Here is a 14,608-nt window from a genome sequence, read left to right as displayed (position 1 = left end):
CTCAGAACCAAAATATGAGACAGCACAAATTGTCACTCAGCAGATCCCTTCACACACACAGATGCAAAATTAGAAAGGTCTTTATGTGTACATAAATACATGCGTGGATGCCGTTCATAAAATCAAATAGCATAAATCTGAGATGTTGCATGTCATAGATGCAGCATGCTCACACAAACAGACTGCAGTGCTGACCTGCAGGTTGTCACACATCTCCTGGCTGTATGTAATTCTCTGGATCTCTGTCGGGGAGCTAAGATACAGTGCCTGCCCCCCATTGGTGAAGCAAAAGGTTCTTGCAATGCGCATGTCTGTCAGAGGCAGGTAATTGACATCCATCAGCGGTCTTAGACTAGGCAAACTAGATGAGATCAAAAAAGTAGAAAAAGAAAGACAAATTAGATACCAGGAACATCTATATAATAAGAACTGCACCCTGCAAAGTAAACCACAGCACACATCAGAGCCATCTTTGGGCTACATGGTTATAGAAATATAATAATTATGATTAATTAATCTCAGGATTGTTTTTTGATACAATTTTGGTAACAAAGAAGTTAACAGTGTGTGAACATCTAACAGATAGAAAACTGCTGTAAATCTAACAATATACCTGTTAGAACTTAAATAAAACATCCTTCAAATCACATAAATCAAACTGTACTCTTAGAGGAAGGAGGTTTTAGTCGAAGTGTATTCAAATAGTTACAGTATAATGTATCACACGATGCACAATTTACCAGTATATAGACAGCACTTTTAACATCAGAGCGGGAACTCTCAATGCAATGGGTCGGGTCAATATTGCACTCGACCATCTCTAAATAATTATGTTATCTCAATCATTATATGATTAATTGCACAGCACTAGTCTAAGCCAATTTTTTTTGTCAAGCAGCAAAAACAAAAATGTCAATTAACAAAGAAATATACATGTACATTAAATTAAGAATCTGAAAGAAAAATGGAAATTTCAGGTAAATCTCAATTGTAGTTTAAACTGTGCACAGATTTGACACAAACATCTAAAGAGACAGACAATAGTAACACATGCAGAACTTTCTATGTACCTGAGTGTCATGACGTGACCGTTGGCACAAAAGCAGGCCAGGCACACACTGTTACACACAGATACCACGTCAGCTCGCAGTACAAATGATGACTCTGTGATGTTGTGGACAAAGAGGCAAGACTGTGAGGGCATCAAGAATACTTTGGCCTGCCTCTCTGAGCACACCACAGCCAGATGTCCATCTCCGCAGGCGTCCTGGGAGGAGGATGGTGAAAAGTGGACCAGCTTGCGCCTCCGCGGTCGGTCAGGGTCCTCGGGGGCATTGAGGTCCCGCCAAACCTCATAGGGGCTCTGAATGAGAGCTCCCATGCAGTCCAAGAAGCCAAAGCGCAACACTGAGCCCTTCAACATCAAAACTGCTCCTGGGAGTGTTTGGGTAGAGTCAAAAGAAGAAGACAGAGAAGGCATGACATCTAAAACTAAAATTTCCAAAGCTACAGCACACAACTACCACAAGCCAAGAAAGTGATGGATCCAAAATGTAATGGGAATGAAAAGAACTCAAAGCACTTGACTTATCTCCACTGCAGCCCAGTTTTGTTTCTTCATCACATTACTTTAAATTAACTTTATTTATAAAATGAGACTGAGAATGTCAATATAATGGGATGATGCAAGTTAAAGAATTACAAAAGCTCATGTGTTCACTTTTAGAAACTTAGTATAACTTGTTATCTACTATTGGCTAAAAAGTAATCCATTACTTACACATATACTACAGTTTTTCAAAGACAACATTTCCTGCACAATCGACTATCCACTCTCCACAGGGAAGCCACAGGAGCATAAAACACACAGGGAGGGTTCAACAATACTTGCTTTTCTGTTCGCCAATTTTTCCTTGGAACAGAATCTGTGACCTTCCAGTAATAAGCTGGCTTCTTGTTTGCTTAGTCTCAAGAGAACAACTGGTGCTTCAAAGGGCCTGGATTTTGGTTCAATTGATGTTTTTACACTGAGAAGGAGACCTTTTTTCTCACACAGCAGGGCTTCTGGACTGGTAATGCATGTTTGAGTGGCTCAGTTTGTTTAGTCAGAGTGCCAACACAATGGGACTGCAAATACTATCCTTTCTCTTGAGCACAGAATGAATTCAGTGCAAGATCATGCATGACAAGGCCCATCAAAGTTCCCCATGATCAACAAATTTCCCTCTAATTGAAACTACGAAGTTTTAGAAGCCCTTTGGTAGGAGTTAAGACCAGGGGAGAGTTGAGCTTTCAAATGCTGTTCACACAGCTTAACACAGTGCACTTAATTCCTCACGAAATTACCTGCTTATTTTCAAAGCCTTGCTTTGTATCAATATTGCATTTTCATGTCCATGTGGATGTTTCTATGTCAAATTATGCAGGTGGAGTTGAAACAAAAGCTAATGCTTTACTCAGATCAATGTCCTGGTTTTTCAAAGTGAATGTACACTGTATCATTATTTGTGAAATAACCTATTCACAACACAGTGATATGGAAATTAAATAGATTACAAAAGGGTAATTACTGTACTTGGAGCATGTTGGTATGGCACTGTTCTATTTACTGGAAGTAATCCACCTCTAGGTGCCACTAAATCCTAAATGAATCCAGGTTTTATGTCCGCAACATCAGTTGCATTGACGTGGTCGCTTATAGTAATGCATCAAATGGAGTTAAAGTTTGTCATATGTGAAATACTTTGAGAGAGTATGAGTTAAACAAATGTATTCTGGGCATTTTGTGCTGATAAAACTATTATTATTACTATTATTTTGAGTTGGGCCAGAAGTTTAGAGATCTAATGTACCACATCTCACTGTGCAAGTTTCATGACATAGTTATAGCTTGATTTTACTCTACACTTTGAGGTTCTTAATGGCTTTTCTCTCAACTTCTGATTTATCTATTAACAGATTTCAGGTGTATAGTGGATGTTCTATTGGAACACTTCTATCTATTCCAATTTATCTGTTATTCTAGAATTTTGGCCATTATTTCTACCTGCATTTATGATAAAATTGTACTCACCAAAGTATTGCTGAGATCTAAAACATTCAATTATGACCAAAAGTGAGCGCACAACAAATGTTAGTAATCCCTGTTTGTGAAGAAAAACTGTGTTCAGTTACTAAAAACCTCTGTAAGATAAATTACACCTTTGTTATGAACCCCAGTGTCACTGGGACTTACCACTGGGCCCAATGGTGACAGGTTCCTCCATCCTCTCCTCCTGGTCTGTGGGAATGGACATCGGGATGAGCAAGACCATGCCTAAGCTGGTGCCTACCCACAAACATGGGGTTGGCAGGGCGTCACTCTTGCGCCCATAGGACTCCCCAAACTGCAGTGTGGTGATTGCCTCTTTGGTGTCCCGGTCGATGCTGGACACACTGGAACTGCGCGAGCGACTGAAGGAGTTTTCACGACTCTCTGTAGCAGCAGCCACCAAACACAGACGCACAGCACAGGCAGAAACGATGCAAGAGGACATGAAGCGGTGACAAGAGAGGGAAGGACAAGAGGGAAAAACAAGAAAGAGAAAAATAGTGTTGGAGGACATATTTATGGATCAGTAAAAAGAGTGATGGAATAGGAAAGCAACGTGATGGACAACGAAGAAAGAACGGTGGTATGAAGGGACAGGAAGTTAAAAAGAAAAGGGTATTTCGTAAGGAGAGAGGGAGTGACAACAAGCAAAGAAGACAAATATTCTGAAAGTCAAACATGGTTTGTCTGCAGATTGTATGTTATGTAAAACACTGGAACAAATAGGAAAATACCACTGAAAAGCAAAGTGATCAAACATTACAAAGGGACATACTGAACAGTAACCCGTTTTCACATCACACTCCTGCGCACGCACACTCACACTTATGTCTGCGCTGATTGAGAATGCACTGGTTTTATTTGCTGATGAGAGATTCAGCAGCCCGGTGACAAACTCGGACACACAGCACACACACCAACACACACTCACAGATTAACAAACAGACATACACAAGAATGCACACACATACACACGATGGCAGTTGCATCAAATTCTGAAACTCCTTTAACTCCGTTTGAGTGCTACCCATTCAGCTCCTCCATTGTGTACTTAAAGCCTCCATCATAAAAGTATTTCTGTATTGCTGCATTTCTGAATTATTCAAAGACCAGGCAATGTGCAGTACTGCATTCCCTTCCAAATGTTACACAGAGTGCAGACTTTATGTAACAACTCCAAATGGGTGCTGTATGCCAAAATGCTGACTGCAAAACATACAGTATGCACTGCTACAAAGATGGTATCACCCCACTCCTACACCTTGGGACATGAGCAAACACTTCTAGGCATGTTTTAGACGAAACGGGGGCCACAGGACGGACTAACATACTGACTGACGGACGGACGAACGTATATTAGTCTGCAGGACAGCAGTTGATGGGTTTGCGGCCGAAGCCCCCTTACCTCTCTCACTCCAGCAGTAGGGGCTGGCGGTGTGGTGCTCGTCATGGGAGTACATAGTGACTCCGTGAAACTGCTGAAGCATTGCCCTCCTGGATGCATAACCTATTCATCCCCCACAACATGAACCCCATAGACCAAACCACACCCGCCATGACACACATGGGCACCGAAGAAACAGACAAGGATGGACGGATGAACAGCATTACCAGAGAATGGAAAAAAAAAAAAGGGAAAGAGAGAAAGTTGCAACTGAGTGTGGAGAGACTGCTTCAAATATACACAGAGACAGACAAAGAGAGTGCGACTGAAAAAGAGGCTGCTTGACAACATTTGTGGTGGCCACACAACCTTTTACTCGCATATCCATCTTCTCTCAGAAAACCTTTACATCAACGTTGGACCTTCATGTAGTCCAGTGTGGCCGATAAAGAGCTACTGTACAGCGCTGTTGCACGACAACCAAAATGTCAATGCTGTTTTCTCTGATACTGCTGCAAGAAGAAAAACATTTCAAGTGGATCTCAGTGTACAAACGGGTCAAACACGGAACCAATTCAATACAAAACAAAACATGAAAACTCACAGCACAAGTGGTGCTACAAAGGCAAATTGCACATTTTGTTTGTTGGTTGATTTCTTGGTGTTTTCCACAATATCAGAGCAGTATCAATATATTTAGATGTTTTTAGTCAAAAGTCTGGTATTGTGACAACACTGCTGTACAGTGCTGCTGGCAGCCACAGAGACAAAATAGCCTTTTGCTGTGGGTCTGGACAGCAGCAGCTCAGTTTAGCTGTGTGTCGCTGGGTTGTGTTTACGCTGTGTGACAGAGCCTGTGGGGTGCTGGCTAATGAAAGTCAGGCACAGTGATACTCTGACAGGACATGGGGACCCCTGGGGCACCTTTACAGGGAGCTAGAGGCAGGCGGGGCAGTGTCAGGGAGGTGATAAGGAGAGGCAGACAATCTGAAGCGGTGAGACAGACAAGGTGCCAGATTTATACAGTGGTACATGCACATACACCCACACACACTTTAGAGAGACAAGGACAGACACCTGGGGACTAGGCTTAACTCCTGTTTATATCGATGTACCACTAATGACAAATGTTGCTTTTATACCAATATAGATAGATGTAAACTTTGGATTTTACAAGATTTAATTGTGCAATTCATTGAGAGTTAAGGAACCTTTGACCTCAAAATGTAACATTTTAATAATTAAGATGATCAAGTTTATTTTTTGCAGAGATCCAACAGGGACTTCTTGTATCACCATATAAAAGTATAATAGACCTAATGCTTCAGCATTTGTTTTTCCATCCGGCAACATGGACGTAGGTGTGTGTGGGTGCAGACTTGAGTGTCTTTTGAAAGTCCCTTCAGCTTCTGCACCTTAGCTCTGAGCTATAGCACTATAAAATACATTTCAGTACTGCCTCTTTTACTTGTGAAATGTGTACACTATGGAATACTGAAACACTGTATGTGGGTTATACTTAAGCCTTAAATTCTAAGGGTTTCACTAGGGGAAACAACTCCTCCTGCCTCTATACTAACAAACAAATGAATTGATAACAACACACACATATAGTCCTTACACAGACACTACCAGATTTGTTACCATGTCCACTGGCAACTGGAATTATCATACAACTATGTCTTCAATATATTTCTTCAATATTTCATAGATGCTGCCTAACAGAGATAGGAGGCATGGACATGTTTACTGTACATTGAGTCTGGCCTCCCCTGCAATTTCCTTCCTCTGTTTCCTCTCCTGGCATGGAGGCCTCATTAAGATCGGCCTCATCTCTCGCACCTCTCATTGACCTTTAATTATTCCAGTGATCCTGCTGGCTCTTCACTGTGGCAACCCAGTGCAACTGATAAACAACAGTGCCTAAGCAACAGTCAGAGAATATCCAACAGTCTGCTGAGGAAAGTGACTGTTCACACATAATAAACAGACATTAAAGCTGCTGCAGACTGCGGCTACTGTTGATTTTTCATCTAATTTCACCCTTATCACATGCTCTTAGTGAATTACACATGACATACAACCCACTGTATGTCTTTTCTGTAGATTTGAATACAGTCAAGAGAAGTGAAAAAATATTGAACTACAGAGTACATTTAAGCCAGGTTAAAAGACTGTAGAGTGCTTAAATCAAAACACAGCAACAAGATGAAATCTAAGTGTTACTTCCCTATATTCCATGATATGTGCATGCAATGCTACAGTTTCTAAGCATATACTGCTGAGTGCAAATTTTTGATTGATCCAGTAGAAATTTGCTTAAGAATCTGTAGCTGTGTTTAACATGCAAATCCAACAGTATCATACAATATCTTCAATACTGTTCTAAAGCCCTGAAAGTGGTATGTGGCAGGTACAATATTCATTACATCCCACAGTATGGAAGTGTTGGAAGCAGGAGCATGCTCAGAAAACGTCACGGCAAGCTGTCTATTAGATTATATAATATCGTGTGTGCCAAGCTGACATTTTGGTCAAGAGGAAAGCTGGTGATGTCTCCACATTGGAAAAGATTTATGCAACGACGTCCAAATGACTCAGTAGACAGATGCGTCAAAACTGATTAACCAGAGATGCCTTTGAAATACAGGAGAATTTCATTGGGTCCAACAAAATGTCATGGTTATTTTGCACTGGAGTGTGTATAGATGGAACAGCTTTCATCCTTTAACTACCCCAGAGTGCCTGTTTAACACCGTCTTCTCTGCACTGAAATGCACTTGCCGCAAAAGACAAAGGACCCTCTTGTCATAGTTGTCACACCATGTCAGATTTTGGGAACTGATGACTACTGTTAATTGATTAAAGCCAGAGTCACATTCCCCAAGCTACTTCAGCACTATTCGAGCAGGAGGACACTGTCTACCACCCAGGCGCACAGAGGCGAGGTGGTTATCCCTGAGACAGACGATGACAGGCTTCTTTAGCATCAGACAGTGGCCGGACTGCTCTCCTTCCCTCAGTGTTTTTCTGATTCTGCTAGCTTGTCGACAGCACTAGGTGAAACGTTGCAGGCCAGCTTGACAAAATAAAACTGCATTAATAAATAAAACTTTTTTTTTTTTCATTACTGTTGAATTTCTGACAGTGACTGCCTTTAGTTTTAAGTAAAGCCTTCATTCAATGGAGGTCAGCACAGTCTGTAGCAACAGTACAATACAGCCACTCAATAAAGTTTGGGGTTAGTCGTTCTTGCCAACAGGTTACAGTGTCATGTTAGTGCAGCCTACGGTTAGCATACAGTTTCATGTTTAATTACTCTAGAAGTCTGTGAAACTGTTGCTGATGGATATTTTCAGAGGTTCTAAATGCATACAAATGCAAAACATTAAAAACTTTTATAACTTTATAGCTTAGGAATGTGGTCTTACGCTCAGAGTAACTGTGACATTTCAGTTATTGTCACAGTGTTGAGTTTTCTACAGAGGGATTAGCCTGTTGCGACCTGACGGAGAGTTTCTGTTAATCTAACAGAGCCATGACTAAAAGCAAACACAGGCAGGACCATGAGCGAGTGACCTGCCCAGCCAGAGCTTTCTACAAGTCTACTCTCCTTAGGGGCATGAGTTTAAATAGCACTATATGAAAACAGTGCTGATGGTTGACCACATTTGTGAGCAACACTGTTTTATCTTTGCTGTGTAGTGGTGTCTATAATATTATGATCATGAAGGCTCATTCCCTTTGTCCCTCAACCCAACCAGTCGAAGCAGACGGCTGCCCGCCATGAGTCGGGTTTTGTTCAATGTCTCTACCTAAAAGGAGGTGTTTCCAAGTGCTGGCTCATGGGGGAACGTTTTGTCTTTGTAATAATATTATGAAGAGTACGGTCTAGACCTGCTGTATATGAAAAGTACTCTGAGATTACTTCTGTTATGATTCAGCGCTATATAAATAAAACTTAATTGAATTTATGACAATCTCCTGTTTGAGGTGCCAATGTAAATTTTCACATTTTCCATACTTTAAATTAAAGTGTTAAACACCTTCTCTGCCTCCAGGGCAAATCACAATGTCTGTCAGTTTTTATAAATCATCCACTCAATAAACCTGCAGTCGCTTTGGCCAGTGCCTGCCATCCCCACTTTTATTTCTGCCACCCAAAATCACCCAGCTATGTGAGTCATTGTAAAGACCAAAAGTGCAGCTCAAGTTCAACTCACAGACATGCCCGGCAAAGAAAATATCTAGTTCTGTGAGCAGCAGAGAGAAATAAAATGTCCAACACTACAGGAGAATGTCAGGAGTCCTATTAAGATGAAAGATGTGTGTCTCACTTTTGTCTGAGAGGGAGGATATTGTTGATTCAAAATCAATAGAGGTCCCGGAGTGGTGTCTTGATGTCTGTCGCCTGGCAATGACAGACTAAGTGCAAGATTTCATACATGCTGTGTAATTAAATGTTCTTGTATAATCCTGGCAGAGGCCATTTTTTTGTGTCAGTAACAAGGTCAATATTTTGAAATCAAACTGCTGGGAACATCATTTCAAGTCCTCATGTAACGGCACATTCTTTTATCTGCTTTTTTTGTTTTTGCTTATGCTGTCACTTATTTTGTAAGAGCAGAATGTCAAAATCTAACCAACAACGAGCCTAAAGGTGGACCAATGTATCAGAAGTTGAAAATAAGACAGATGTTTTATCAGTTATTATTTAGAGTTATTCAGATTAGCAGGAGATAATAAGAAATACAGTAACTATAAAAGCATTGCACACACAGAGACAGAGGAACATATTTACACATACATTCCCTGTTATCACACACAAAGCTGTATGTACACACCTGAAACACACACACACGCACACACACAGATTTCCACACTGATCATGGGGATATGACGCCTACTCGGGCGATTGGGCGACAGTCCAAGTCAAAGTCAGGGTGTGAATAAACGGAGTTCACATGGAAGAAAATAAATGTCAGATCTGTCAATGAGAATGTCAAAATGCCAGAGTGCGAATCATGCTTGACCGGTTGTCTTGTAATTCTTATTCCCCTCTTTTATCTGTGTGCATAATGAAAAGGGCTATTTGGAACTTAAAAAATAAAAAATAGATGTTCTGACAATTGCAATATAAAGAAATTGCACACTCACTCACAAACACATAAAAACTAAATAAAAAGCTTAAAAAAAGCCTCCCTAGGCTCAAAGTTTTGTGGATTTTTAGACAGTTGGAAGGTGTGGCCACACTACACAAACCTCATGTGTGCTCTGTTAATTTTCAAAATATAAAACATGCAGAATCTATCTACAAATATGACAGAAAAAAGGCAGAAACTACTTCACCATACTATAACTGGATGGAAAAATACTGTGACATTAGTGTCAAACACATCAGTGCTTTTTGATACAGAAAAATAAAAAAGAAAGAAAGGCACTGAAGAGGTAAAAAACAATTAGTTAAAACGTTTAAAATTGCACCAACCTTCAGGCCTGGGACATGGTTGACACAGGCAACAGTATTAAGGGACACAATGCAAAGGCTGTTTCTTGCATCCAGTAGTCCAAATGTTGTAAGGTGATGCTAATGCAAGCTGCAGATATATATGTTTTAAGTAGCGATGTAGGTCAAACACTGCTAAATGAACAACTACACATGAAGAAGTAGGTGCTGTCGGTGAGAGCATACAGTAGCAATAGCCAATGTTCATTTGGGAACTCCAGTTACCTCAGTGTGCAAAGACGTCTTCTAAAAAAGTCATCCATATAATTTGCAGTGACTGTTTATATTTTGGAGGATATAAAAAAAATGTAACCATTCACTAAGCCTCACCCCTCCTTACTTCTCTACACTTCACTCTGACATTGCACAGATGAGCTTCACAATAATTATGATGACAGACTTATCTGAAACAATGGGTCTGATTGAAATGATTGAGATTCTATCCGCTGGAGCATGCTAGCTTATTGAGCTAACATTAACTCTATGCTTTGGTTGACATTTTAAATGTTTTCGGCGGACTTGTTTTAAAATGAGAATTTATATAAGAGGTCTATGCACTTGTTACTGTAAACTGTAAGCTAATTACTCATTAGCTTGGCATGCTAACAAGCTTACGTGACAGACAAAATCACTGTTTAATTAGTTCCTTACACCTCCTCTAAACTCTTTAGACTGTGGGTTTTGCTCTTGCTACAGCAACATACTCTGTTTCAACATGGAGAGATATCCAACACAGTGACTTGTTATGGTTGCTAAGCTTTGATTGGGTAATTACTGCTTGGGGGATAGTTTTATCAAAAAGTCAGTTATGAATGTTTATATCAAAAGCATCTGCAAATTCACTCAATTTGTTCACTGTCCATTGATTTGCTTACCCTACAGCATCCACTTCTGGCAGTTACAGCATGATTTCAGCTTTTATGCTGCTAACTTGCATTAGCATATGCTTGCCTTGTGTTAACTATGTATCAAGCCTTAATCCACTTACCCCAAAGTTAGAGGAAGGCATGCACTTGTTGGGAGGGAGGGCATGTTATAGAGGCTTAGGGATGGGAGTTGGGAAGACAAGCACACACCTTCAGTGTGGGACACAGGCAAAGAGATCTCCATGCAAGCAGCAGATTGGGCCTTGCGGAAGGGCGGTCGGCCAGGGCCTCTGCGGGTAAGCCGTGGTCCCTCGGGACCCATTGGGACGCGAGGCTTCCCCGCCGAGCAGGGCTGGGAGGTGGGGCTAGTGCAATGTCCATTGACATGATCTGTAACAACGGCAAAGCATTAGCAAACAATACAAAGAGGGAAATAATGAAACTTTCAAACATATTCTAATCCACTACTGCAATATCCATCATCACAAGTCATTTAGTCTGAGAAGTGAAATCTTCTTTTAAACAAGGGAGATATCTGCCAATGAGGGGAGAAAATTCCGTTTTGAGGAAATAGCTGGTGTTTTCTGACCCTATTGGGAGATAATGCTATCGGTTCAAAAAAAAAAAAAAAAAAAGCAGACTTAATACATCAGTTCAGCAATACACTACATGACCTATGAAGACGGAAATCTTTGCAGTGTTAGAGAGAAGCAAGCCAATGTTGAAAATCAGAAAAGACAAAGAGAAAGATGGTGGTGAGGGAGAAAGCGAAGGCAAGAGTGAGCGTGAAAGTGTCGGAGAGTGGTTTTAAGTTAGTATGAGCAGGGAGGAGATGCCGGGGCAAAAGAAAAGGGAGTAAAATACAGAGACAAATTGTGAGCGCAGTTTCTTCCAGTTTGTGTCAGGAAAGAGATATGAAAATAAAAGAAAAGAAAAAAGGCTTGTTTCATCTCCACTTTGTTTCTTTATGTTCTTTGTGAATTGTTAGAAAACTTTTGAAGAAAACAATTCTGTTTTTAGCAGACACTATTTATTTCTTTTGAAGGTCAGGAGCTTTATTGAATTACTGGCTGCAACAAAAATCTTCAAGTGAAGATCAAAGGAACAGAAAATAACATAAAAACTCTTCTTTTTTTATTATTCTAAAGCAAATTAATACTCCAGTTAAGATGGTTGGGCTAAACAATTAGCTACCGATTGTGCCGACAGAAAACACTTGTTACTCTCTGGAATTACATGGCTTCTCCTCAGGGACTGAGTTTATTGGAAGCTTTGTCCTTACTTAATGTACAGTGCTTCTTTGTGTGAGCAAAATAATTTGTTTACAGCCAAACCTTATTAATGAGACAAAAATAAGCAAAACAAGATTGTGTAGCTTGAGTGCACTCTGTGGATCTGTGTTGCCTGCAATTTAGTTGGCAAGACACAAAAGCTGCTAAGACAGCCGCAAATAACAGCTCCATACCAAACGCCTGAGTGCCCTCATTCTCACTTGTCTGGAGTGGTGAGTAAATAAAACAGTGCCCTCTTCTGTAGTGACATCTCTGTAGTAGGAAAAAAACAAAGTTAAAATGATTTAGGGTTGACAGGAAGTTGTGACTGAAGATTTCCATGTTTTTTTTTAACCATTCCTCTCTTTACTTCTCCTGTGTAGAAACTCATGAAGCATGAGGATGAACAGTATTGTGCTAAATAGTAAAAACAATAGAAAGTGACCACCTGCCACTGTCCTCTTAGTATTTGACACTGATCATATGTCTGTTATATCACATTTAGTCTCCTGATCAGATCATTGATGCACAAAAGATTCAGTTTCAAAGTGAAGATGAAAAGCTCCGGGTAGCCCTCCAGTCTGCGTGCAACACTCACATAGTTTCAGAGCAGGACAGGCCGAGGCAACGCAGGGATTTGAAACTGAGGGTAATAATGGGTCAACCAATGTGAGAGCTGCGTGACGACACCACTGCGTTTCTGACTGTTTTGTTTTTGTGAATTTCAAACAGAGATGCAGCCAATCAGTCATTTGCCTCGAAATGTTCTGCAGGAAACTACACAGCAGAAAGAATGGCACTGTATCCTCACACGCACACTCCCCAAACAACGGACGGATTATTACACATATGCATCAAGACTGAGCACACACGCACATGCACGCGCACGCAAACACAGACACACACACACACACACTCTCACACACGTGCGATCTCTCTATAATACTGTTGACAAAAACCCACATTCATAGTGTAGCTACTAACAAGGTACAAGACTAATAAACAAGTATTTTTGCCCTTTTACTGACAACATACGTCCTACTGACAAGTCCTACTACGAGTCCTACAAGTTTGAACCTCACAGGAAATGAGCCTAAAATGTTCTCTTGTTGATGACAGACACTAAGCGTGTGTTGAGGCATACATGGTTGTTCTCTTCAAAGATTAAGTTTTAAATCGAGCTTCAAAAGCGCTTCAAAAATAAAATAGAACAAAAGCATCTTTTTATATCTGTCAAATAAAATAAAGTTATTAAATGAGTCACGGGAATAAGTAAGCACTGGCACATTTTGTGTTAAAGAAGCAGAAGGTTTTTAGAGGGGACAGCATGTGTGACACTGCAGAAGCAGAGCAAAGGGAAACCTGAGATTGTGATGTGTATGTAGCAGATGTATGGGGGGAACGCTCAGTATCTGTAAAGCAGATGATCCAGTTACAATGAAAAGAAGACTGTTTAAGAGAGAAATGATCCAGTTAAAATGAGAGAGTTAGCTTGTGATCCAATCACTGTAGAGCAAGGCTGTCAATGGAGGAAAGGTTGCGTAAAATCAGAAGATGGTCCAATCATGATAAAGCGATAGAAAGCCTCAAATTTAAACATGGGTATGAATTACAAATCACCTTTATAAACACTTGCAAAATGTAGAAGAAACAAATACAAAAGATTTAAATTAAAACAGATTAAAGGAGCAAAATGGACGAAAACGTCAGGCCAACACTCTCATGGGCTGGTTGAACAGGAGGAGAGAGTGACAAGTAAACTGAAAGAAGAAAGTTTGAGTGGGAATAAAAACTACTAAAGCAACATAAAAGTCTAATAAACACGACAAAAACAGAAACTAAATGATTCAAAGAAAATCAAGTGAAAACTGCTGGCTTTCGCCTACCGTACCAAGATCAGTCTTAAGATCTGTTGGCAGACTTAACTTTCTGCCGGGTCCCTTTACTGAAACAAAAGAATAGGAAACAAAGCACCAGTTAATCCTTTCAAATAAAAATAATAATAAATAATAAAAAAAAAATTAAGTTGGTGTAATCTTAAGTCAAAGAATGACAAAAGTGCAAAAACGAAAAAAAAAAAAAAAAAAAAAAAACTCAAACCAAACAAAATGGAATCACTCAAAATTAACAAAGAACCAGAACATGCACATTGGTGCAGTTGCACATGGCAGGCATATTTCAAAATGCATGCTCCATTGTTGTCCCAGGCCAGTGTTCCCAGCTATTTCTACAAGATCAGTAATACCCAGTAAAAATTGTCCAGTGACACATTCAAGCACTTGGAGCAGGGGCTATATTTTCTGTTATTTCACTACTTAGCATTGTGTGTCTTACAACTACTGGTCGTTGTCTTGTTGACACAAGGCAAGAAGAACATATTTGAATTTACTCTGGATGTTAAACACTGTGCCGGTTCTAAAACCTGATCCACCTTGATCAAGGTCTTGACTGAAATATGTCAGTTTTGTATTTTCGAAGGCCTGGGATTTC

At 40.2% G+C, this 14,608-nt stretch overlaps 1 protein-coding gene across 12 annotated transcripts in view; it reads right to left on the bottom strand.

Annotated features, from left to right (window-relative positions):
- Nucleotides 1–14,608, bottom strand: part of stxbp5l (syntaxin binding protein 5L) — a 137,846-nt gene that overhangs the window by 4,488 nt on the left and 118,750 nt on the right. For 4 of the 12 annotated variants that reach the window (XM_056388939.1, XM_056388943.1, XM_056388941.1 and 1 more), the window contains 6 exons: nt 14,010–14,063; nt 11,058–11,237; nt 4,497–4,598; nt 3,236–3,475; nt 1,071–1,434; nt 196–361 (listed from right to left, as the gene is read on the bottom strand). In XM_056388939.1, coding sequence (XP_056244914.1) covers nt 196–361; nt 1,071–1,434; nt 3,236–3,475; nt 4,497–4,598; nt 11,058–11,237; nt 14,010–14,063 — 1,106 coding nt within the window. The remainder of the gene's footprint in view (nt 1–195; nt 362–1,070; nt 1,435–3,235; nt 3,476–4,496; nt 4,599–11,057; nt 11,238–14,009; nt 14,064–14,608) is intronic. The other 8 variants (XM_056388940.1, XM_056388945.1, XM_056388947.1 and 5 more) reach the window with 4 other exon arrangements.

The sequence above is a fragment of the Seriola aureovittata genome, chromosome 11 (genome assembly GCF_021018895.1).
Source record: "Seriola aureovittata isolate HTS-2021-v1 ecotype China chromosome 11, ASM2101889v1, whole genome shotgun sequence".
In the NCBI taxonomy this organism is placed as follows: domain Eukaryota; kingdom Metazoa; phylum Chordata; class Actinopteri; order Carangiformes; family Carangidae; genus Seriola; species Seriola aureovittata.
Note: the sequence above shows the minus strand (reverse complement) of the source record. Positions and strands in the feature narration are given on the sequence as shown.